General features: G+C 42.7%; 1 protein-coding gene across 1 annotated transcript; it reads left to right on the forward strand.

Annotated features, from left to right (window-relative positions):
• Positions 1–246: 246 nt before the first annotated feature.
• Positions 247–19071, forward strand: LOC133385841 (toll-like receptor 7). Its single transcript, XM_061629425.1, has 3 exons — positions 247–278; positions 10367–10456; positions 14548–19071. The coding sequence occupies exons 2-3, from the start codon at positions 10412–10414 to the stop codon at positions 17653–17655; spliced, it is 3153 nt and encodes a 1050-aa protein (XP_061485409.1). The 5' UTR covers positions 247–278; positions 10367–10411; the 3' UTR covers positions 17656–19071.
• Positions 19072–26831: the final 7760 nt, after the last annotated feature.

The following is a 26831-nucleotide window of genomic DNA, read 5'->3' on the forward strand; positions in this document are numbered from 1 at the left end:
AACCCTATGACCGCTTCATTGCACTGATAGGTTCATGCTTTGAAGACAAAGCCCCAAGCTATTTTTAACCTTTGAGGAAGTGGGCATTGGTGACAGCTGCCTCACAAGCTATTAATTTTACAAGGTGTTAAAAGAAAAAAGTACCAAAGTAGTTTACAGAAACATTAATCCTTCTTTGTTCTGTCATCTCTCTCATTTGTACCTGACCTGCAGTTCGAAGGCTTCTTTCACTCTTATCTCCATCTTTCACAGCACCCCCAAAAATTCTGCAGAGAATGGTAGGCTCATTTTTTCCACGTATTCTTGAGTGTTTGTATTTGGAAGTGACTGTTGCATGCAAGAAGTATGTTTGAAAATTCATTGTTCTCTTCTACTCCATTCCTACCTGATGCCTTCTGTAAAAGTGTATATTTTCTTAAATATCTAATGAATATTATCTCTCTGCAAAACAAGGTTAATATAGGGGTTAGTCAGTTTAGAAAATTGTCATTGATAGTTCCATATAGTTGGAGACCACAAAACATCAGAGGCTAAGCCTTATATTTATAAATTTATATTTACCTCTGGAGAAAATCTGAGCTCAATGGGACTTGAGGATAGCTACCTTAGGTCCCACCTAGATACCAAAAGTGATGGGTTGTTACATAATAATCATGTGCGAGGTGGGTTGCTTATAATTTATGACTCAGTCAGCTGGAATGGGACAAGTGGGCTGAGATAAACATATACAAACATTGCAAGATATTGGGCCTGTCAGAGTGGTAACTATGCCCAAGACTTTCCTCATTTGAACTGCATATAGAAGGGTGTTGCTAGAGCAGGTTTTATCTTACTGACATGGCTGCTTGTTATTCTAAAACAGAAAGCAATAAAGTCACCCTAGACAGGGATAAAAAACCTGTGGCCCTTCAGGTATTATTGTACTGTGGCTCTCATTGTACCTGACTATTGGCCATGCAGGCTGAGGCTGATAGGAACTAGATAGGGCTGTGATCCATGTTCAGCTGAGGCCCAAACTGAATCTGTCCTCTTTGGAGGCATTTAGGCATTCACCAAGTCAGGTTCAGGCAGCCACAGAGAGTCAGTGTGGTGTAGCGGTTAAGGTTTTGAACTACGACCTGGGAGGCCAGGGTTTGAATCCCCACATAGCCATGAAGCTCACCAGGTGACCTTGGGCCAGTCACTGCCTCTCAGCCTCATGAAAACCCTAGTCATAGGGTCACCATAAGTCAGAATCAACTAGAAGGCAGTACATTTACACAGGTCAGATTGGATGGCCCAGAGCAATCCATGGCTGTCAGGGGGTGGGGCGCAGGGCAGGCAGAGCGGGAAAGCTTCAAGAAAAGGCGAAGACATACCTTGGATCCCTTGCTGTGTCTTCTGGGAGAAGGTAGGCCTAGCTGCCTGCCTGCCTGCCTGCCTGCCCCCTCCAGCCAGCAGGACCAATCCCTTGGCAGTTCTGCATGGCAAGGGGGATGCTGTGCAAGTGGCTTTCCTAAGAATTGCCCCCAATTGATCAGCTGTTCAGCAGATGGGGGGATTCTGCATTACGCTGCAATGCCTCCCCCCCATCAATGCTGGGTGGGGGGGAGATGGCATCGCAACACCCTGCACAATTGACCCCCGTCTCAGTCATGGAGAAGAGGAGATGCAAGTCTCCTTTCCCGCCCCTCTCCCTGCTACATATTTAATTAGGGTTTTAAAACCCTAGTTAAACATTAGCCCTGCCCCCCAACTTATTTGGGAGCGAAACTGAGGTGGGGCAGGGGGGTGGTCCCAAGGTCAGCCCAGAGCGGGTTGGCCTGAAGAACCCTCAGATCCCAGCCAGGGTGCCCATAGGGAGGTTGTGCACAGCCCTAGAATTGGAGCCCAGCAACAGCAGGAGACCCCCAGGTTCCCCACCCCTGCCCTACAATGCAGACATGAAAAGAAATATGCTATTTGGGGAGGGGGGAGGATGTCCCAACCTCACATGTTCTGGCCTGGCCAAATATACAGACATTAAAACAGCCTTCACCAACCTGACGCCTTCCGGATGTTTTGGACTAGAACGCCCCAGCAGGTCCTGGCAGGAGTTATAATCCAAAATGTCTGCAACTCCTTGTCCTCCCTCCCTCCTTGCCATTAGGCTTCTGCTTCCTCCACACATGTCTACTGAGCTGCGAATAGAGAACAGCCAACACTGCTTGGTCTGCTCCTGCACTTTTACCAAAAAAAGACAAAAAAACGCTTGGGTTTTTGCACAAACTACTAGCAGGCGAAGCTTTTCATTGCATAGAGGCTACTGCCTGCAGATCAAGCTGCTGTTAATGTTAGGTCCAAACCCAACACGCAAGCTGTCCTGTCTACCCCAACTCGCTTATGACACCCGGGAAGAGTGCGGAGCTGAGTACAAATGAACCCACTATCAGAGATCAAGTAACACGACACAAAACCTTTGCAAAGGGGACCCAATACTTACTCGCCGAAGCAGGCCAGCATGGGAACCTCGTTTATTGGTGTTTAGCAGTTTATATAAGCTTACCCCGAAGTATACAATATCAGGTTCACGTCATAAAATACAAAAGAAGCAATTGCTAACTGTCATAGCTTTGGGGCATGTGTAAGGAGACAAAAGGGGTACAGGGAAAAGGACAAAGTGGAAACATCAAGACTATCTCTTAGACTCTATGTCTGCACATTTCGCATGTCCTTGAGATAAGCACTATGCAGGAGCAGACAAAGGCAACTATTGAGGGGAGGTCCAGCTGCAACCGGGCGCCCCCTAAACTGGAGGCAGGCATGATATCACTATTGCTTACATATCAAAGGGATGTGATACAGAAATGCATAGTAGGGAAGTTTCCAGCTTACACTGGCTTTTATTATGCGAGCCACTGGAATGTAGGTAAGGGTCAGGTCACAAGGAAATAAACCGACATTTTATATCAAAAGTCAAATAAAGGCCACTTTGGTTCTATTTCCCATGAAGCCCAAGCTGGTTTAGATCAGGACAGGTGAACTATAGTTTTACAGCGCTGGGGATTTCATTTTATCCTTAACAATCCCCCCTTTCAGCCCTGAGAGACTCTCTAGTCTCTCAGGTAGCTGTATTACCTTGCTTGGGTTGCCAAATCGGTCTCAAAGCCATTTCCATGTAAGTTGGTTGCGGTTTTCGGAAAAATGACAGTGTGAGCTTGTTTATACAGACTGAGGCCAATTGCATCAAATTTGGAATAGCAGATTGAGGCTTTCGGGAAAATGAAGAAATCAGCCTATGCAGGCAGGCGGAAGCAAGCTGGATTAAATTTGGGATGCATTGTATACAGCAACAAACAGCTATTAATAATACTATAACTATTACAACATAAAACACAATCTTGCGTCAGTCTGCTCAACTTCCTTTTCAGTACATCGACCAAGGAACTGTCAAGTATGACTGGTCCTTTTGATACTACTAGAATGGCCCGTTTGCTTGGTTTTGGTCCCTAAAACTAAACTCAGAGACCTATAGACATTAACTGAATAGCATTAGAAATACATTGCAAGTAACAACATCCAGTAATAATAATAAAAAAACTATTACTATAATCACATAAAACAATATCTTCTGCCAGCTAGACCAAAATTCACAGAGCCACCAAGGGCCAGCAGGCATTTGGTGACCCGTTAAGCCCCATAGGAAAAGAACAAGTCAGTGACCTAAGGAAAATCAAATGCAACAAATGCTACCATCTCAACAGTAATATTACCTTACCCACTGTTTTATGTCCCATTCTTCAAAGTCCAATTGCCATTTTCAAGTGGGTATATCACATGTATTGGTCACACAGACCTCACCTCTTACTAAACCGCTTATCACCCAGCCCTCCTCTACCTCCTTTAAGCTGTAGCAGGAAGCAAAGGAGACTGTACTCCTTAAGTAACAAAGGGGACTCCCACTTATCCATGTGGTGAAGTGTGTGTTCCTTGTTTTGGTTGTCCCTGTCTCCTGTAAAGTCCAGGCCAGTGGGGGGGTCTCAATATAAGAAGACCCCCTATGTCTGTATATATTTTGTGCTTCTAGTCAAGAAAAAAGGAAAACTAATGCTATTTCTAACGAGCAATGGGATTCCCTGTGGATGGGGGTGTATCCGCCAAGGATTAAGATAACATTTATGCGACAGCGTTTAACTCTGCCCTTGTTTTTCTATGCACAAAACCTCTGGAACGCATTACCAGCCGTGGGGGTATGTGGGAGTTGGGGTGGAAGTTATAGCTCTTGGCTTTTGCACCTCCTAGATTCCACTTGAACCAAAACGGGGTTAGCCAAGCCGTACCACTCCCTCCTTTTATGTGAAAGGCAGATGTACACAGATGACCTTTCACATATTAGCAAGCACCGTTCTGCCCCCTGGCTCCAATACTGACTTCCAGGGTGTGACTGTGCCATATGAGATGGATACACATTACAAGGGCTAATTAGACAAAGATCAGAATTCAAATCACCACAATGGGGTGCATTATAAGGGTTAAACCTTCTTTGGCATCCTTATCCCAGCCAAACAGGGAATTCCAAATACATCCATGTTACTATATCTGTGAGTGCTTATCTATAATGTAAATGACTGTATGGCAATCATGTGCTATCTAGAGTGTACTTGCTCCCCCATTTGTTTAACTGCTTCTAATTGTTTCTGTACATAGGATGAGAAAGTAGTGTCTGAAGATCAGCTAGGTCATAACCTAATGTGATGGGTTTGAGGTGTTGAAACAAATCTGGATTAACTAATATTCTCTGGATGATCCATACAGGGACTTTAAATGGAAAATCACATCCTACCATTTCCTTAATACCACAAAGGCATCTATTGAAATGTTAGCATAGGTTGTGTATAATACTTATCAATAACATCATAATCACAAAATGTTCTAAGGCACATGCACCCATGTCCAGAATATACAATAGTTGAACTTAATTCATTTCTTAGCATGAAAAGGCCATAAGATACATTAATCATTTTGAGAGAAAAGCAATCTTGATGGAATTCCAAACTATCATCTTCCTAGATTCTTATGGTGTTGACATCCATTCACATTAATTGTTACCTATTCCTAGCCATTGTAATGACAGAGTGAGAAAATAAACAAATGGGTCAAAACTTCACATTGATGAACCTCACATCTGAAGTAGCCAAATTCAGTAAACCCCTATTACAGAATCACTCAGAAGGATTTGAAAAGTAAAAACATCTAAAGAACAAAACAGCCATAACATATAAATTATGAAGGGAAAACAATAACAACAACACATTCTTAAAGGACAATGCATAAACAGTTACATTCAATATTACAATGGAAATATTACAAAGAAAACAAGTAAATAAAACAAATAAACACACTGTGGGATGGCTTGCACAAAGTCTCCTGTTCCTGTTCATGTTCAGTTAGCTTCCACTGAACATGTGTGTCTTTTGCTGATGCTAGGCAAAGAAAGGACTGTATGAAAAGATTGCAAACTTGCACAAGGTGCCCGTTTCAGGTTGCTGGCCAAAATAGGCCCGAAAATAGTTCTGTGGTTAGGTAGAATGAAGCAGGCCTCTATGCTGTTATTGCAGCAATACAGGAAAATAGCATGCCAGTTGCATATCGTGTTCTGGTCCTGGACCACTTCAAAGATCGAGTCCAAAATGTCTCAAAATAAAAATCTTCTGTGATACACACGCAAAAGGAAAATGTTCCTTGGGGAGAAAACACTTCAGTACAGGAAGGAAAATATAAAAATAAAACATCCATGGCCACAGATGAGACTTCTGATCAAAGTGGACAAAACCAAAATATTGTTTTTGCAACAGACAGACAAAACACACAACAGTACAACATATTCTAAACTCCTGAGTTTCCCCATCCTCTGGCTATGTAGAGCCTTGCTCATGAAAAGTAGCCACAGAAAGCAGAGAAAAAGGATTTGTACCTCTTGCTATGAATGCAAAACAAAGAGATGTTAGTGGCACAAATAGATTAAGTTCTGTTCCAAATCAGCAGGGTGTTCCAATGGTGCTCATCCTGTATGTAGAGCAGTTGCTCTAAGTGCCTGTCAAGGAATAAATGCACTAACATGCGTTATAATTGTGAACGTCATTTTAAAAGAAAAAAGTTCATTAGTAATAGTGTGATTTATATGCACAAGGTATGACAATGAGGAAAGCATTTTCCTGTTGAAAGTCCTGGTCCATCTTCAGTCAAAGAGCAACTGGGGATGAGTTTCTGTTTTGGAAGCAAAGTAATATTGATTCCCAATGTGAATTCTAATATGAGGTAAACAATTACTGTGGCTGGAAGCTCTGCATTTTGGTCCCCTTTTGCTAATGAATTTACCTAGTCACAAGAGGGCATCACATTAGGTTTAAACAGCAAGGTGGCCTCAGTTTTGCCTATCTAGGAAATGGGCAAATCATACATTTCACAGACAAATTTAAAACAATTACCTGGGATCGAGTACCTCAAGAAGAGGTTTTATTTTCCTTATGGAAGAAAGAACCTTCAAGAAGTTTTGTTGTTGACTTCCAAATATATATATATATTTTACTCAAGTTCAAAAGTTTAAACAGGTGTAGGTTCTAATCCACAATCTAGCAACAATGATGAAGAAGAGAGAGAAAAAACCCCACATACAACATTTTGTTGTTTCCTGTCATTTTTCCCTTTTCCTGTCATTTTTCCCTTTTCTTATTACCATCAATAACTATTTCTCAAACTATTCTTCCTCTACCATCAAAATAACTTATTTCCTAGAATCCTTCATTTTACTTACAACCTTTCTAATTCATGGGTATCTCTTCCCTGTCAAAATGTATGGGGGGAGGAAAACATTTCTACCCACAAGGCACTACATACAAATTTAGTTGGCACTTACAATTGCCTCCCTTTATATACAGGTAAATGGGTAGAATAGTTTCAAAAGTAATTTTGTTATTTTTGCCCCTTTGGCCACTGACAGAAAAACTAACTGTGCCAGGCTTTTATCTACAAGCAACAGCCAAGGTTCAGGTCTAATCTAAACAAAAGGAACTCTAGTATCTTCTCCTGATTTCAAGATGTATGCTTAATACGTTTGTGCTAGATCTAGAGAACAAGGGGGGGGAAACCAATCTCTTAATTCTGGCTCAACATGCAGTAACAAAACAAACAAACAAAAACCAGAACCACGTCAAAAGAAACGTAACATTTACAAGATAAGAAATAACTGACAAATAATGAAAAGCAAAACTTATTCTAGACAAATATCCCCCCCTCTGTGAACATCTGCTATTGGGATTAATGTCAAACGGCAAGGGCTGAAATAAGAAATTATATTTAATAAGTTACAATCACATAACAGACAGCACAATAATTAGGAAAACACAGCCAATCCGTCTTTATATAAAACATAGCAAACCATAAGGATCACGTTAGACTTAAAGCATAAAACTGCTGCAGAGAAAACAATCATCCCACGGTTTAAACAGACTGGAGAAAACAATTTTAAGAAGCTTGAAAAGGAAGGGAGCTCCAAAGAAATAAAACGTTCCTCAATGGCAAGGACTGAGATAAGGAAGATATAAAACATTACATCAGGAAGGAAGATGCACACAAGTAATTTGTAGCAAGCAAGACAGACAAACACAAAAAACCCCCTTAATAATCTAAATTCATATCAAATAAGGAGGAAGGGAAGAAGGAGTTAACCCAGTACAGGAACAAAAGAAAAAGAAACCCCGACATTCTAAAAGGAATCGCTTAGTTCAAATCCTATACTTTCTATTAAAAAAATGCTAAGAACTACTAAGAGAATAGGTGGGCAGCGCAGCTGATCCAAGCAGTTAAAAGAGGAAAAGGTAAAATCAGCATGATTTATGAACGACAGTAATGGAAGGAAAGTTCCCTTGAAAGCAAACCCACAGAAAAACTTTCATACATACACTCAAAAAAAGCTATACGCATACAACCTCTCACTTGGGTACCCAACTCATACACATTTCTTTTATGCAAATCTTCCTATTACCATCCTTACGTTCTTACTTCCCGGGAAAACACAAGCCTTACACACCTAGGAGTCTGACCCGTCCCTGGGCGTCCAGGTACGGCTGGTCTCACACAATCAATGGCGTTTCCTTAGTCAATAACCATTTCTCTTTTTCTCTTTTTCTCCTTTTCGCAAGCGCGTGACCGTTCCCCCCTGAGGGCCCCTATCCTGGATCCTTCTCTTCCGTCTCAGCACTTGAATCGGAAGAGACTTGTTTCCGCGCCGGCCGAGGAGCCCCGCCTTTGGGGCTGGAAGGCGGTGCTGGCGCGGAAAGCATAATAGAACGACTTAAAATCATTCTTCTATCTGAGTCATCCTCAGAAAAATAACTTGGAGGGGGGGGCCTCACCGGTCAAAGATCTGTCTTTCAGCATTGTAAAAACCCTGCAATCTCTGCACTCCCATCTGCCATAGGAGCCAGAAATGCAATTAATCTGAATGTTTTACCTCAATCCGCTCCCCTACTCCTCTTAAAGGAACGGGTTTAAAGGAGCCACTCTTTGGCTACCGTTCACCCGGTGCCAATACTGCAGTTACCCGCGGTCTCGCTACCGCACAGAGCTCAATCATCTTTCTCTTTTTCAGGCCTCTCTCACGCACAGACAAGTCCTCCTCTTGCCACAGCATACACATTATTCCCAAAGGGCTGTCCTTTACCGGCACGCTCCCTTTATTTCCCATGACGTCTGATAGCGGGTTTTCCTCAACTGTGCTTTATCCCCAAAATGTCAAAGCCGCCCACTTTTATTGATAACCGAGAAAATTCTCTCGTGGCGCCTGTTATCAAATTAAGGGGTGCAATGGCAAAAAGGGGGTCCGCACAAGGGATCCCGGACGAGCCCCCAATTGTTAGGTCCAAACCCAACACGCAAGCTGTCCTGTCTACCCCAACTCGCTTATGACACCCGGGAAGAGTGCGGAGCTGAGTACAAATGAACCCACTATCAGAGATCAAGTAACACGACACAAAACCTTTGCAAAGGGGACCCAATACTTACTCGCCGAAGCAGGCCAGCATGGGAACCTCGTTTATTGGTGTTTAGCAGTTTATATAAGCTTACCCCGAAGTATACAATATCAGGTTCACGTCATAAAATACAAAAGAAGCAATTGCTAACTGTCATAGCTTTGGGGCATGTGTAAGGAGACAAAAGGGGTACAGGGAAAAGGACAAAGTGGAAACATCAAGACTATCTCTTAGACTCTATGTCTGCACATTTCGCATGTCCTTGAGATAAGCACTATGCAGGAGCAGACAAAGGCAACTATTGAGGGGAGGTCCAGCTGCAACCGGGCGCCCCCTAAACTGGAGGCAGGCATGATATCACTATTGCTTACATATCAAAGGGATGTGATACAGAAATGCATAGTAGGGAAGTTTCCAGCTTACACTGGCTTTTATTATGCGAGCCACTGGAATGTAGGTAAGGGTCAGGTCACAAGGAAATAAACCGACATTTTATATCAAAAGTCAAATAAAGGCCACTTTGGTTCTATTTCCCATGAAGCCCAAGCTGGTTTAGATCAGGACAGGTGAACTATAGTTTTACAGCGCTGGGGATTTCATTTTATCCTTAACAACAGTTAAACATGTTTTAAAAAATAAACCTTTAAAAAAAACACGTTTAATATGGGGGTGACTCAGTCTATGCCCATCAGCCATTCTGCCTCTTTCTACTCAGCTTCCTAGCAGGCAGTCAGCCTTGAGGACACAGTCCCTGACTGTTTTGCCTAGCCACCCTTTCTCCTTGACCTGTTTCCTAAGAACAGGAAAGCTTTATAGCTTATCCCAACAATGATTTTCTTGTCATAAGAACATAGAAAGCTGCCTTTCACCAAGTCAGACCAGGGTCATCTTGCTCAGCATTGTATATACCAAGTGACAGTAGCTCTCCCTTGTTTCAGGCAGGGGTCTCTCTCGCATCTACCCAGGATTGATCCTAGGACCTTCTATGTACAAAGTGTGTGCTCTCTGCCACTGAGCAACAGCCTTGCCCTTGTCCACAGGGCCTCAGTATTCCAGGGTGGTTTATAGCAAATGCTATTGGAGGTTACTGATTCATAGGGTCACCATAAGTCGTAATCGACTCGAAGGCACATAACACACACACACCAAGCCAAACTGTTCTATCTTCACTCATAGAAACCACAAGCCATTCTGAGTGGGAACAATTTATTCTTTTTTCAAACTGTCTCAACAAAATTATAGAAGTTATCATAGAAGTTGTGGCAGAGCATAATCATTGCTCATCTGAGCAAAATGCTTCCATCCCAACTCAGCTGACCAAAGGGAAAGTTCTTTTTTTGACACGTTTTAAAAATGCACTCTGCTCCCGCCTTCAGTTTCACAGGTAAGAAATTGCAAGAAATTGTTCACATTCCCCCACCATGGAGAGAGAAAAGAAATACCGGTGCACACCTTTGGGACTCAGGGTAAGCATCTGCTTTTTAACATAATTTGCTGCTAAACTGAGCATTCACATCTACTAACACCCATTTCTTGGGCAGTTAATTATGTTTCAGCTGAAACCAGTTGGCATGCAGTGTGTTGTTTTTGGCTCTTGCAAATTAAATTAGGGGACAGGTTTAATTCTGAGATTAATTATTAATCTTCACTTACTGTATAAAAACTCAAAATCAAAAGGCTGTTCTGTAAATAAAGACTGTAAATTGTGGTGCCTAAATCAAATGCAAATAAACTGAACAGCGATCTCATTAAAAATATGGAGGTAAAGAGAGAAAATAAAATGATTTGGTGTGTCTATACATTGTTACCAGATACCCAGGGTCACTAATTACATCACCACAATGTGTTATATGTGAACTGGGACAAACTATTTTTAGTTTTAGCAGTGGTTGTCCAGAGAAGTCAACTTCAAACCATAGTTTACATTTCTGGATTGTCTAAATAAACAAGAGGTGGACAAGCTCTTTCTGTCAAGGGCTGCATTCCATCAAACAGGGGAGAGAGTAATCTGTCAGGGGTCAGAGCTAAAAGTAGGCATGGTTGCTCCTTTTCTTTCCTCCTCTTTTTCACTGGTTAGCAGGCAGCTAGGAGATATGAAGTTCCTTCTTGCGAGAGACCTGAGTGTATTGTTTTCAGAGGGCTTTTGAAATTAGGTTGAGGCCTTGGGCTGCAAGCTACCCTCTCCTGGGATAAGCCATCATCAAAACAAGCTGCAGTACTAATTCAGATTGACCCAGTTCACACACAATGCTAAACTAAACCATGGCTTTGCACAAATGCATGGATCCCTGGGGAGGAGATTGTAGCTGCTTTGCTTCTCTTCTGGTCTTGGTGCTGCTGCTGCTGCTGCTGCTGCTGCTGCATTGCTATGAACTAAGCCATGGTTTGACTTAGCATGTCGTCCAAAGTCAGGTTCATGTTTGTCTCCTTCCAGACAAACCACAGACTGTAGCTATGGTTTGTTCTGTGGTATATTGCCTGTGATTTGTGTGAGGGAGATAAATCACAAGCACAACACATGAAGCTGCACTATGGCATAGCTTCACAGCATACAGCAGTGGCAGGACTGGAGAAGAAGCAAATTGGCTACAGTCTCCCCTCTGGAAGCCTGCATGCTCATGTGTTCACGCTAAACCATGGTTTGGTTTAGCATTACATGCAGTGGAGACTGGTGGCACCATGTCCGTGGAGCAGTGGAATCCACTCTGAGTTTTAGTTTGAACTTTCAAGGAGCTGCCCAGAACCTTGGACAACACCTTGAAAGTTTGGACTAAAACCTGGAGCAGATTCCACTGCCTCACTGACATGGAGCCACCAGCCACCACTGAAAACATGTGAACTGAGTCAGTGACAAACTGCAACTAGTGGATAAGGAAGCAGTTGTTTCTGATCTCCTCCTTGTTGCAGCATCTAAGGGACACAGAGAGAGGGCAGGCTCACACACTATGGTTTCATCTGAACAGCATTAACTATTGTTTATTATTCCTTATTTCATGTTTGAATTGCCTCCTATGAGGCATCTTGAAACAATTGAGATGTTGTGGCAGGACCTGAAAGGAGCAGTTCATGCTTGAAAACTCACAAATGTCACTGAGTTAAAGCAGTTCTGCGTGGAGGAGTGGGCCAAAAGTCCACCACAGTAGTGTGAGAGATTGACCAAGGAAGCGTTTGGTTACAGTCATTGCTGCTAAAGGTGACGTAACCAGGTTTTGAGTCTAAGGGGGCAATTACTTTTTCTACAATGGCATGGGGTGTTGCTTAACTTAGTTATTTCATTTATTTATTAAAGAATGAAAAATTTGTGTTTTTTCATTCAGGTTCCCTTTTCTCAAATATTAGGTTTTGGTTCAAGATCTGATAACATTCAGTGCCAAAAATATGTAACCACACAGGAAATCACACAGGGAGCAAATACTTTTTCAGGCACTGTATAAAACAATTACATATACAAAACAAATATAATTACATATAAAACTACTAAAAAACAATTGCATATATCAAATTTCAAATCCAGTACATACGTCTTAAATGTTAAGAGATCCTTATACTGAGATCTGGATATGATATCCTTGTTGTGAGAATATGTTATGTTTGGTTAAAAAAGAGCACTTGGCCATGTTTATGAATTCACATATTAATGTTTCTATTTATACTTTTTTATAAGCTGCTCTAGGTACTTATTGTAAAACAGCAGGATATAAATACACAACAACAATAACAATCCTGAGAATGCCTTCTTGCTCTTTAGAATCTAACACACATCAGTGGACCTTTAGGGTTTTAGTAAAGAAGAAGTAGACCTTGCAAAGAGTAGGTAAGCCTGTTCATAGTTTTGACCACACACAATTATTCCCAGGATCACCTATATTTTCTTCAAGCAGTAGTGCAGTACAACTAAACTAGCTTTGTCCATGCAGCAGACATGTATATCTTGATGCAATTGTCATGAGCAGTGATTCAATAATGGTTATGACAACATACTCTTTTCTAATGTATCAGAACTGCTTCTTAGGGGTTTTTTTTGGGGGGGGGACATTTACCTACATGAGTAGTAGCTCTTGAAACAGAAAAAAGTGCAATCTCTCTCTCTCTCTCTCTCTCTCTCTCTCACTCTCACTCTCTCTCTCTCTCACACACACACACACATCCTGCCATTCAGTCAATTTCGTTTTTTCTTCCCCAGACATAAAGGTGACTCAACTAGTCAGTTTCGCCACTCTCATGTCTTGGGACAGCAGCTGCAGTTAGCAGTTCAGAAATGGGAAAATGGAGCAGATATGCTTTTCCCTCTGCAGCCATGTTCCACTCTTCACCATTATGTTTGTAGCATTACCAAGGGGCCAAAGTAGATGTGCAGGGCAGCTGTGTGTATGTCAGGCAGGCCTTTGTTCTGTTTACACAAAAAGGGCTGTGCAGGGTAGAAGAGGGAAAGTGAAACCAGCCTCTCCCATCCCTTGCCTTGAGTGCTGAAATTTTCTCTTTGCCTGGCTTGCTTCCAGTATTGAAGCCAGGCTAGAGAAGAACTGCTTAATATCAGTCAAGGATAGCGATAGAAGACAAGGTGAAGGGTTGGTTTCACTGTACTTCGTACTCCTTTCGGATTAAAGACCTGCTTTTTAAAAGTGCTTAAACCATAATGTGGTTAAAGAACATAAGAATACAAGAAGAGTTTTGCTGGATCAGACCAAACGCCTATCTAGCCCAGCATCCACTTTTCCGCAGTAGGTAACTGGATGCCGATGGGAAGCCCAGGAATAGGACATGAGGGCAAGAACACATTCTTGCTGCTGTTCCCCAGGGACTGGTGTGCAGAGTTCTGCTGCCTCTGAGCCTGGGGGATCAGAACTAATAGTCATAGCTAATTATTATTATTATTATTATTATTATTATTATTATTATTATTATTATTATTATTATTATTATTATTACTATTATTATTATTACTATTATTACTATTATTATTATTACTATTATTACTATTATTATTATTATTATTATTATTATTTATACCCCGCCTTTTTTCCAAACTGGAACTCAAGGCGGCTTCCAGATAAAAATAAATACATATCAAGAACCTATAAAAATATAAAACATATAAACATATAAAATCAGCATTAAAACAGGATTAAACTATTAAGATGTTAAAACCAATTACTCTTAATTAGCTAATAACCAATGACAACCTCATCATCCATGAATTAGTCTAATTCCCCAGTAAAGCCATCTAGGTTGTGGCCATCACTGCATCTTGTGGTGTCAGATGCCATAGTTCATGTGCTGTGTGAAAAAAGTGCTTTTTTTCCACCATTTGGCTTCACTGGATGGCCCCGGTTTCTAGTATGATAAGGCGCGGGGGGGGGGATCTCATTTCTGTCCACTATGGTAGTAAGCCCTTCAGAAATTGTCTAAACTTTATAAATACTCTATTTGCAGCAGGAACCTGTAGTCTACATTATACAAAGTTTTGTCTTTAACTCTTTGTTGTTTTTGCTACAATACTGAAATGCGAAGTCTTTTAATTTGAGTTTGTTGTGACTGCATTCTCCCTTCCCTCTAGGTAATCCATCCTTTGTTTTTCTCTATGATGACCCTGTTTCCAAAGATGATTCCAGCCATACATTTTCACAAAACCTTGCCTTGTGATGTGAATTCTAGCTCAGAAAAATATCTAGTGGTAAATTGCACTGAACGTGGCCTCACAACATTCCCAGAAGAAATTCCTACCAATGTTACTAACTTGACACTTGCCATTAATCACATCCCAACAATTGCCCAAAGCTACTTTGACAACCTTGGGAATCTTCAGGAAATTGATTTCAGGTGTAACTGTGTTCCTCACATGTTGGGCCCTAAGGATCATGCGTGCACCAGGAGTCTAATGATCAAACCGCGCAGTTTTGCCAAACTCCACAGACTGAAATCACTGTACTTAGATGCAAATCAGCTCTCAGCAATCCCTCTGGATCTACCTCCAAATTTGCGTCTTCTGAGCCTTGAAGCAAACTACATTTTTTCCATCAATAATTTGTCAGGACTTGGCAACCTAGAAAGTCTCTTCCTGGGTCAAAACTGCTATTACCGCAATCCCTGCCACACTTCCTATGATATTAACGGAACAGCATTTCAGGCCCTCAGAATGTTACATGTGTTATCCTTAAAAAGTAATAACATATCAAATGTCCCACAGAATCTGCCACCCTCCTTAACAGAACTTTACCTTTATAATAATGTAATACGCAATATTAGTGAGCATGATCTAGCCAACCTTCACAACTTGAAAATTCTTGACTTAAGTGGCAACTGCCCTCGCTGTCACAATGCTCCGTATCATTGTGTTGAATGTGGTCAGGCAAGTATTTTCATCCATCCCAATGCCTTTGACTCCTTAAAGCAATTAGAAGTCCTGCGGCTGCACAGCACCTCCCTTCACGCAGTGGATCCGGACTGGTTTAAAAATATTGAGAAACTGAAAGTGCTTGATCTTTCACAAAATTATTTGGCTAAAGAAATTGAGCAAGCCCATTTTCTAAAGTTTCTTCCTGAACTAGAAAGCTTGGATTTGTCTTTCAATTTTGAACTGGGGTCATACCCTCAATATTTGAAGCTATCAGATACATTTTCTAATCTGACTCAATTGCAGTTCTTAGGTTTGAGGGGTTACATCTTCTCGGAACTGGGTCGCCATACTTTACACAAATTAATTCCTCTTCGAAATCTTATGGTGCTGGACTTTGGGACTAATTTCATCAGGAACGTTGATGTGACTATGTTCAAAAATTTCTCAGGTCTTCAAGTTATAAATCTTTCCTTCAATAAAATATCTCTCATTTCAAATGAATCCAGTGCTAAGTCTAACTCTCTCCCTGAGCATTCAGGAGATGAAAGTAATAGTATTGTGCTACAAGATGTGCAGTATTTCAGATATGACAAATATGGTCGAAGTTGCAAATGTAAAGACAGAGAAGCTGCTTATTTCTTGCCTGAACTGTCTTGTAGCAAATATGGAAAAACGTTGGATTTAAGCAGAAACAACATGTTTTTTATCAATTCCTCAGATTTCAAGCATCTCACTTTTCTTAAGTGCCTTAACTTGTCTGGTAATGCTATGAGCCAAACTTTGAAAGGAACTGAATTCAAATATCTTTCCGGCTTGAAATATTTGGATTTTTCTAACAACCGGATTGATTTGCTAAATACAGATGCCTTTAAAGAGCTGAAAGAACTGGAAGTTCTAGACCTTAGTGATAATAGTTATTATTTTAAGGCAGAAGGCGTCACTCACATGCTGGGCTTTATTGGAAATCTGGTAAATTTAAAAACATTGATCATGAATGGGAATGAGATTTCTACATCCACTGATAAAGCCATGGCCAGTAATTCACTAAAAACACTAGAATTTCGAAAGAATCGCTTAGATGTTTTATGGCAGGAGGGGACTGCTGAATTCTGGTCACTGTTCAAGAACCTGACCAGCCTGGAGACTCTTGACATTTCTGACAACTCTCTAAGCTTTTTACCTAATGATGTGTTTAGGAGCCTGCCTCCAAATCTCACGGTGTTAATATTGGGCAGGAACAAACTGAAATGTTTCCAATGGAAAAATCTCCCGCTTCTGAAAAACCTAGAAGCCTTGGATCTTAGCAACAACCAGTTGATTACAGTTTCCTGTGAGCTGTCCAACTGCTCTAGGACCCTGAAAAACCTCACTCTGCAAAACAACAGGATCAAGAAGCTGCCAAAAAACTTTCTTCGAGATGCTTTCCAACTGAAATATTTAGATCTCAGTTTCAATAAAATCAAAACACTTAGTAATTTCAGCTTCCCAAAAAATGTTATTGACAATCTGGACACATTACTTTTACATGGTAATCCTTTCAGGTGCGACTGCGATCTTGTGTGGTTTGTCTCCTGGATCAATCAGACAAATGTGACAATTCCTTTCCTGGCAACAGATGTGACTTGTGCTGGCCCGGGTGCATGGAAAGGGAAAAGTATGGTTTTGTTAGATTTGAATACTTGTGAGCTGAACTTCTCCCAGATCCTGTACTTATTGTCTGTCTCAGTCATCATGGTTCTGATGCTGATCGCAGTTATGAGCCACTTATATTTCTGGGATGTGTGGTATATCTATCATTTCTGCACTGCCAGTTTAAATGGATATGAACGTCTTTCATCTAAAGTAGTGTATGATGCTTTTATTGCTTACGATAAGAAAGATTCAGCTGTGACCGAATGGGTCCTAAAAGAATTAGCTGGAAAACTGGAAGACGGGACAGAGAAACGATTCCATTTATGCTTGGAAGATAGAGACTGGCTACCAGGTCAGCCAGTCCTGGATAACCTTTCTGAGAGTATCCAAGTGAGCAGAAAAACTATATTTGTGCTAACAAACAGGTATATTACAAGCGGAAACTTCAAGACGGCCTTTTACTTGGCACACCAGCGCCTTGTGGATGAAAAAGTTGATGTAATCATCCTGATATTCCTTGAAAAGGTTTTGCAAACATCAAAGTATCTCCGTCTCAGGAAAAGACTGTGTAGTAGGTCTGTCCTTGAATGGCCAACTAATCCTCAGTCTCAGTGTTATTTCTGGCATTGCCTGAGAAATTCACTAGCAGCAAACCATAAATTGAGCTATAATAAGCTTTTTAAAGAAATGGTATAGCTTGGTCACATTCTAGGAAAATGTTTCGTAGGATAAGCCACCCTGAGCAAATGGAATGAGGCTAAATCTCAGCCTTCACTCTGCAGGAGGTTTTTAAGCATTGGAGGTAGAACTGAATAGCAGCCACTCATAAACCATTAAACACTTTTTTTGGAGCATAGGGAGGTTACCTTATTTGAGACAACTGCTGCAAAGGAAGTCTAGTTTGTCAACTGAACTTTTCAGATGATAAATATTGGGATACGTAAAGGAGCTTGTAGCTACATGTCTCCTCAGTTTATCTTTCCCACCTCAGATGCTTAAGAGTATATACAAAACTGCCATGAGGTGGGAAAGATAAACTGAGGAGACATGTTGTAGCTATAAGCTTCGGTAGCCGCTGTTCATAGGTTTTACTTGTGTATATAGGTCTTGTGCCTCTGCTAGTAGCATCCTTGAGAAACCAGGAGATGTCTTGCAACTGGGTGAAGATAGCCTGTTTCCCTGCAGCAGTGTAATGGCGAGGGAGGTTTGGAGAAGTCACTGGTTGAAATCTCACGTCGTCTGTAAAGGCAATTGGTAGCATTCAGCCAGGGATGGGAAATGGCAGACCTGAGGGACACATGCAGCCCTCCAGCCATCTCTATTTGGCCCTTGAGAACTCCCCTCCCTAGGCCATATCCCTACACAGACACTCTCCATACCAGCCCTGCTTTGTACCTTCCCTGATTGGCTTTGCTTGGTTGGACTGTATCCTTGAACTCAGAGAATGCTTCTTATTTGCCTGGATGGAGGCTATAGAGGTCTGTTGTGGAAATTAGCCTACTGCACAACAGTAAGATTCACATTTGCTCTTCTGCCCCCCCCTCCGGTTGCCCAGATGGAAATGTGGCCCTCAGGCTGAAAAGTAGTTCTCCACCTGTTCATGAGGCAAATCAGTGCATCTCAGCCTCAGCTCCCGTAAATAATTTTGATACAGATTTGATACAGAAAATAATTTTGAGGTAACTTTTTTTGCTTATACTTCCTATTAATACTTACATTGCAAATAAGTTTATCACAATGGATTATCCAAAATACCTTTAAAATGGTATGAATCTTAGCTGACGGTTGTTGTTAACATCTGGTGCTCTGACAAGCTACACCAGAAACCGGAAGGACTCATATCACAAATACAGATTTTCATTTGACTTTCTATAAGAGCGCTCCAAAAACCAGAAATAATATACATGCTGTTTTTCTATGTCATGGAGGAGTTCAGTGGTACCACAAACAGCTACTGCTACTTCTTTTTCCACTGCTAGATTAAATCTGCCCCCTGGGCTCCTACTGGGAGGAAGGGCAGGATATAAATCTAATAAATACATAAATAATAAATCCTGCCCCCCAGAATGACTTCTTCTTGCGTGTGAGAATATCCGCTTGCTATGGAAGGTATTTGTAAACACTGTTAACTGTTTTACTCAACTGTGTTGTGAATATTCTTGTGTTAGTGTTTAATAAACTTTATGTCAACCTCTCCCTGCTGGCAGAAGAGTACATTTATAGAATTCCAGGCACCTATGGGTATGTGGGATGAGGAAACAGCTATATCCTAATTTCCTTAACAGAATGCAAATCCTAAACACATCTGCAATTCTATACACACTTACTTAGGAGTAAATCCCATTGAATTCAGTGAGACTTACCGCCAAGTAGACATGAACAGGATTGCGCTGCTCGCCTTTTTCTATGTCTAGAATTGCTCTGCTTCTGGGGAAATTCTGGGTTTTAATGAGCTTTCATTCTAAACCACAGACAAATGGGAGTTCTTTGAATTTTCACATACCTCTTCAGAGAATTACATGTCTCCTCATATTGACCTTTAATTGGGCCTTTTTGCACAGTAAGTTCTATATGGCACCCTTTTTGTGCCAGGTCGACTTAGCTCAGCAATGCACTCTGAGGAAATATTAAAATGTCTGACATTAAAGGCAAGTTCAAGGGTTTGCATGAACATGTGAATGCCAAACTGTGTAAGAGATTGGGGTGTGCACACAAGCCCTGTCTCCAACATTGTCACGTGTGAATGCACGGTCCCCCACTTCCCCATGCTGTGTAGAGAAGGTCTAGAGCAGGGATGAGGAACTCAGGTCCACCAGATGTTGCTGGACCACAACTCCTATCTCTGACCATTGGTCATGCTGGCTGGGGCCGATAGGACTTCAACATCGGGTGGGGCACAGATTCCCCACCTTTGGTTTAGAAATGAAGTGGGGTCCCCAGTCCTGCAGGTAAACTCCCTTTGTAGATGGACAAGGCAGAGGGCTGAGTGGGGGAGTAAGACATGCACGAGGAAGTTGGTGGCAGGGCTTGCATACATAACCCTACCCCCTTACACAGTTTGGTGCTGCCACGTTCAGGTGAATGCCTGAACTCACCTTATGTGCTCTGTGAATGAGCTTCTTGTTGATATTACTAAAGAAAAGTGAACAAACTCTTCCAAAGAAATGCATACCTGACTGAGATAGTCAGTGCTGCCTGTTGTCACCGCCCTGCCTCTCGTCATCCAAAAATGCTGCCCTTTGTGGGAAAAATATGGTTTTTGTACGTATTGCTGATACATGCAAACGAGATGTGGGGATCTTTTGTCCCTCCAGATGCTGCGGAACTATAACTCCCATCATTCTTACCCACTGGCCATGCTTGCTAGGGCTGATGGGAGTTTTAGTTCAGCAACATCTGGAGGGACAAAGGATACTCACACCTGATGCAGGCCTTTTTCCTTAAAAGTAAGCTAGCCACAAACTATCACACTATTCCTCAATGCCCTAATGGAGGTCTTTAAAGACTTTTCTCATGTTACACAGGTATTTATTGTGGAATCTGCTTCTCGTGCATGAAAAGTATTTCACAGCATCCACACAGTTTCCCCCTCCCCTCTGGTTTCATTCAAGTTTATCTTCTCCATGGAAAATCCAACACTTTTTAAAAATCCTGTTACCAATGGTCCTTTTGCAATACTGAGTTCCCACCTGGAAGCATTCTATACATAGGACAAATATGTCTGTCCCTCACATGCCAATTTCAGTTATTGCTTGCAACCTTTCCCAATAGGGAAAAGCACGAGTCAAGGTGGGAAGGCCATGGGCCTGCATGGCAACTTCACTTTGTACTCTCAGCTGCCATGCCTTAGAACTTTCTTGTTCTGCTGGGCTTCCATTCTTGTTCAGCTTTGTTTTGCCTTTGGGGCTTTAGGCTTGTACTGTGTCCTTCTCAGGCACCTCTTGTTCCTGATTTTGCTGCTGCTAGTATTCTTATTTAATATTTCAGAATAGGATTTTTCATTTGAATCAGTTTTATAAGTTGTCATGCATATCTACTATTGCTCTGATGTGCATCTGGCCCACTGTGCCCGTTATTGACAGCTTTATTGCCCATCAGATTCGCATGTTTGGTTATGGTGCGATATGTCTACAACTTTGCAGAGGTCTGAGGCATTGAGTTGTCCTACATTGTTTTGCGTCTATACTGAAATGGATTCTCATGCTTCTACTTCATCAGAATTATTCCAAGTTGTAGCACAACTGCTCATGAATCAACAATCATGCAGACATGGCCTAAATTCAGTCTTATCAGTTCTCCTGAACAAGAGCATCATTTTGCATCTATACAGGGAGACCTGTCACTTTGGCCTTAAAACTTAAAAAAGAAAAGAAGAAAAAATACAGAAGACAAATTTGGCAGGACCAAATCTGCTTTTATCCCCCCCCCATTTTTCTCCTCTGTTTATTCCTTCTAGATCAGTAGTCTTCAAGCTCTCAAACCAGAACCCACCTTGAACTCCATGCTGTAACATGGAACCCACTTTAATTTGTTTGTTTGTTTTACTTATCTGTCCTCTCTTCTCCTTCGGTCCATCTTATTTCCCCCCTCTATCAATATCCTCCTTTATCTGTTCCCTTTGCCTGTGTCTTTCAACACCATAGCAAGAAGAAAACAGTAAAGTTGGCAACATCCAACTTTGCTTGAGCTTTGACCCAAATGTGGGTCAGAACCCATTGTTGAAGATCACAGTTCTAGATAAGTTAACAGGTCATTTCCAAGCTCTCTCTGGTGTATAAAGAAGCTTTGATTTTTCTGAGATACGTCATATTTGATGCAACTTCTTCTCCTGCTCTGCATTTAACCCCAAGGTGCTTCCTGTTGCTAACCTAAGTGGCCAGTTTGAGGAAGTTGGCCAGTGCATTTTAGTTAACAAACAGAACACAGATGGTGTGATAGCCATATTTCCTGCTCTATACTGACCCTATGGTCTCACCATGCCAGCAGCCCAGTCACATTGGCTTCACATCAACATAGCGTACTTAGCATCCTATTCACTCCTTGCAGCAAATTTGAGAAGAAACAGCAGCACTCCAAAGGTGCTTCCACATGGCAGTTTATTGTGAACGTGCTGCTGCTCATGCATGCACTTTCCCCACAGCATCCACACTGAAATGCCAACCTCTTTTTCTCCCCATTTAATCTGGATTTACTGTTTCTGCTGATTTTATTAGTTATTCCATTTTTTTTCACAGAAATGGCAGATCTGGACTAAATGGGAAAATAATGTGGGATGCATTTTGATGAGGACAACATAGTGTTACTCATGCATGCAAATTTTGCATGGTGTCCACAGGGCGTTCATAAGAAACTGCCATAGGGAAATGCCTCAGACTACAATAACTCTCCCAGCCATTCCCATTTGTATCCATTGCAACACTACCAGCACATGCTAATCATGGAATAGCATGCCAATGATACCCCCTCGTGAGTTGTACATGGATGGAGTCAGGGTGACAAGGGGACATCCCCACAACATCACTCTACCATACCCACAAAGCATGGCCAACCTAACACAAAGACATCACAACACACCCTATAATAGCAACCACATACTGTGGTGCAGGAAGCAAAAGCTCAGAAACAGAAGGATCCCTTCACCCAGGCTTCTCAATCTCCCTTATACCGCTCACACACAGGCAGCAAATAACCAATAGCCCCCTTTTGAAGGCCCAATACACAGGGAGAGAAGGAGGGGTGGACAGCTCACTTGGGAGGAAACACATTTGGCACACAACACATTCCTGCTGTCCTAAGATGAGGGGTCAGGTCCCTGCAAGGGAGAAATACCACCAGCACTGTAGATACAGGTGGCTCACAGGATGCACCATTCAGGTGGGAAACAGCTGAGGCAGCCTTGAACCCAGCAAAGAGAATTAAGGTCACACTCACCTTTTGCATGGCCGGCTGCCAGAGGCAAAATGGGCAGGGGACATGCAGGAGTAGAACCATCCCAGAGACAGCAACAGCAGACGAGAAAAGCACACATTGTGGGGCACTTGTCTTCCCTCCCATTGCCTGCTGGAAGGTGCACAGGAGCCTGCAATCTGTGAAACAGCCCAGGTTTGACACGCAGGAGGTCTAGGTTCAAAGCCTAGATGCAATCTCAGGAGAAAAGGCTGAGAGGAGTTGCCATGTGCCTGAGAGGGTCCAGCACCTGAGCCAATCAGAAGGAGAACCACACGGAACAATTGCCTGGTTCCTGCAACCTTTTTGAGTCAACCAACCAATGGCATCCCACCTAACAACATGTACCCCCCTTCACTTCCTTAATTTGCCCAGGACTATGGGATATTGCCCCAGCAGCAGACCTTCCCCCCCTTGCTTCAGCACATCAGTAGTAATCAGAAAGCTGATGAGCTGTAGCGTCCTACCCCCTTGATGGAGCTCACATAGAGCTACTGAGCTTCCCCCTTTCTACACAGAGTCCCATCCTGACGCCAGCTGGAGTGAACAAGAAAAAACTAGTCAGGGAGAAGAGGGATTGCTCAGCTGCAAAACAGCATCAGCAAAGAAACAACAGCTGTAACGAGGGGAAAGCTTTTCTTGACCGGTATCAGAGATCAGGTGAGTTTTAGAAGAAGGGCGAATGTCCGAGGATGCTAAGAGTCTTGTCTTCTTGGGGCAGGACAAACAGGAGACTGCTCCCCTTTCACATAAATCCCTCTTGTCCAGTTATTGTCACCAAAGTTACCCCTTGCATGCTCTAACTGTGCATGATATCAGGCCACATGATGGCCACAGAGATGTAGTTCAGTACTACATAGCCTATCATTTGAATAATGGGATCCTTGGTAAAGATTTATACTTGTATACACTATTGTGGGGTAGCTGGGATTCTATACTCTGTGGTGGCAATAGGGAAACTGGTAGTGGGCTCATTCTGACAAATCCAGTGCAGGTGGTTTGTTGTTGGCTTTTTAAACATGTCTGCTGACATTTACCGGGTGCCATTTATTGCCACCACCCTTGCTTCCATTCTGTTTCCATCAGCCCAAAGGAAAGGATGCAACCTACCCTTTTCCACCTGTTGTTGCAAACATGCTGAATGCATGGTGCAGTATTTTTATTTTTAAAACAGCTCTTTTGTACAGAGGTGTTCTTGCACAAAACTGCTGTCTTTAAAATAAAGACAGGAAAGGAAGAGGCCGCCTTTCATGTGAACAACTCCAAATCTTTGCCTGGCTTGGAACCACATACTCTTTTTTTAAACTGTAACTTTGTGGAAATCTGGTATATCGAAATACTTTGTTTCAGAACTCACAGGCGCAGGGGAACAAGTAAGCCAGTACCTGTCTTCATGCCCACAACTGACTTCATGCTTCCAGAACTTATGGTTGGTAGAGAAAGACTATTTGAGGAGATGGAACAACAACACACAGCACAAATGTATATTGCCAAGCATCACCCTCTGGTGTGGAAACATTGAGACAGATCTCTGAGGCATGAAACTGAAAGCGCTCTCCTGCGGACCAGGGTGCACAAATGCACACACAGAAACAACAACCGACATATGCATCAGTGCCCTGGTGTGGACACAGCCTGTGGGTTTTGGTGTCCATGCACTTCAACAAGGACTAGAGAGAGGGCATTTTCAGTGGCGGCCCCCACTCTCTGGAACTCCCTCCCGTTTGATCTTCGCCATGCCCCTTCCCTGAATACATTCCGCCGAGCCTTAAAAACTTGGCTCTTTGGACAGGCCTTTGGGATCTCCGGGGTGGGGTAATTTTTTCTGTGATTGTTTATTGTTTTTGTGGAAATTGTTTATTGATTGCCCTACATAATTTATGCCTGCATCATTGTTGACTGCATTGTATTTTGTTTTGTAATCATAGTGTGTTTTATTGAATTTTAATTTATTTATTATTTATTTATTTTATTTTATTTATAGACCGCCCATAGCGAATAGCTCTCTGGGCGGTGAACAGCAGAGTTAAAATACAAAGTTACAATAAAACATACAAGGTCACAACAAGGTAGAGTAAAAAACATTGAATATAAAACATGAACGTTAAAATGCCTGGGAGTATAACCAGGTCTTAACCTGGCGCCTAAAAGAAAGTACCGTAGGCGCCAGGCGTATCTCCTCAGGTAAGCTGTTCCATAGTTCGGGGGCCACCACAGAAAAGGCCCTGGATCTAATAACAATCCTCCGGGCATCCTGATGGGTTGGTACCCGGAGGAGGGCCTTAGATACTGAACGAAGTGAACGGGTAGGTTCATAGCGGGAGAGGCGTTCCATCAGATATTGCGGTCCCACACCGTGTAAGGCTTTATAGGTCAAAACCAGCACCTTGAATCTGGCTCGGAAACAAATAGGTAGCCAGTGCAAGCGGGCCAGGACAGGTGTTATATGCGCGGACCAATGGGTCCCCGTCAACAACCTGGCTGCCGCGTTTTGCACTAGCTGAAGTTTCCAAACGGTCTTCAAGGGCAGCCCTACGTAGAGCGCATTACAGTAGTCCAATCTAGAAGTTACCAGAGCATGAACAACAGAGGCGAGATCGTCACTGTCCAGATAGGGGCGTAGTTGGGCTACTAAGCGAAGATGGTAAAATGCATTCCACGCCACCGAGGCCACTTGAGCCTCAAGCGACAAGGAAGGGTCAAAAAGGACCCCCAAACTACGAACCTGTTCCTTCAAGGGGAGTGTAACCCCATCTAGAACAGGCTGAACATCCACCATCTGGGCAGGTAAAGAGCTCACCAACAGTGTCTCAGTCTTGTCTGGATTGAGTTTCAGTTTATTAGCTCTCATCCAGTCCATTATCGCGGTCAGGCAACGGTTCAGCACATCAACAGCCTCACCTGAAGAAGGTGAAAAGAAGTAGAGTTGCGTGTCATCAGCGTACTGATGGCAACGCACTCCAAAACTCCTGATGACCGCACCCAGAGGCTGCATGTAGATGTTAAAAAGCATGGGGGACAAGACCGACCCCTGAAGGACTCCACAATGGAGATTCCAGGGTGTCGAGTAATGTTCCCCAAGCACTACCTTCTGGTGACGATCCGCTAAGTAGGAGCGGAGCCACTGCCAAGCAGTGCCCCCAACTCCCAACTCCGCGAGCCTCCCCAGAAGGATACCATGGTCGATGGTATCAAACGCCGCTGAGAGATCAAGGAGAATCAACAGAGTCACACTCCCCCTGTCCCTCTCCCGACAAAGGTCATCATACAGGGCGACCAAGGCTGTTTCGGTGCCAAAACCGGGCCTAAAACCGGATTGAAATGGATCCAGATAATTGGTTTCATCCAAAAGCGCCTGGAGCTGGCCGGCGACCACCCATTCCAAGACCTTGCCCAAAAAAGGGACATTCGCCACCAGCCTGTAGTTGTTCAAAACATCTGGGTCCAAAGAAGGTTTCTTCAAAAGAGGTCTCACTACTGCCTCCTTGAGACTACCAGGGACTACTCCCTCACTCAAGGAGGCATTTATCACCTCTTTGGCCCAGCCGGTGGTTACAGCCCTGCTGGCCTTCACCAGCCAAGATGGGCAAGGATCCAGGGTGGACATGGTCGCCCGCACCATTCCAAGCACCTTGTCCACTTCCTCAAGCTGCACCAACTGAAATTCATCCAACAATGGAGGACAAGACCGCGCTCTGGACACTCCAATGGAATAATCTGTAATAACATCAGAGTCTAAGTCCCGACGGATGCAAGCAATCCTGTCTTGGAAGTGTTCCGCAAATTCGTTGCAGAGGGCTTCTGATGTTTCTTTAGTGTCATGAGGGGCAGAATGTAAGAGCCCTCGTACCACCCTAAAAAGCTCCGCTGGGCGGCAAAGAGATGATCTAATGGTGGCAGCAAAGTAAGACTTTTTTGCCGCCCTA

The sequence above is a fragment of the Rhineura floridana genome, chromosome 5, assembly GCF_030035675.1.
Source record: "Rhineura floridana isolate rRhiFlo1 chromosome 5, rRhiFlo1.hap2, whole genome shotgun sequence".
NCBI lineage: Eukaryota > Metazoa > Chordata > Lepidosauria > Squamata > Rhineuridae > Rhineura > Rhineura floridana.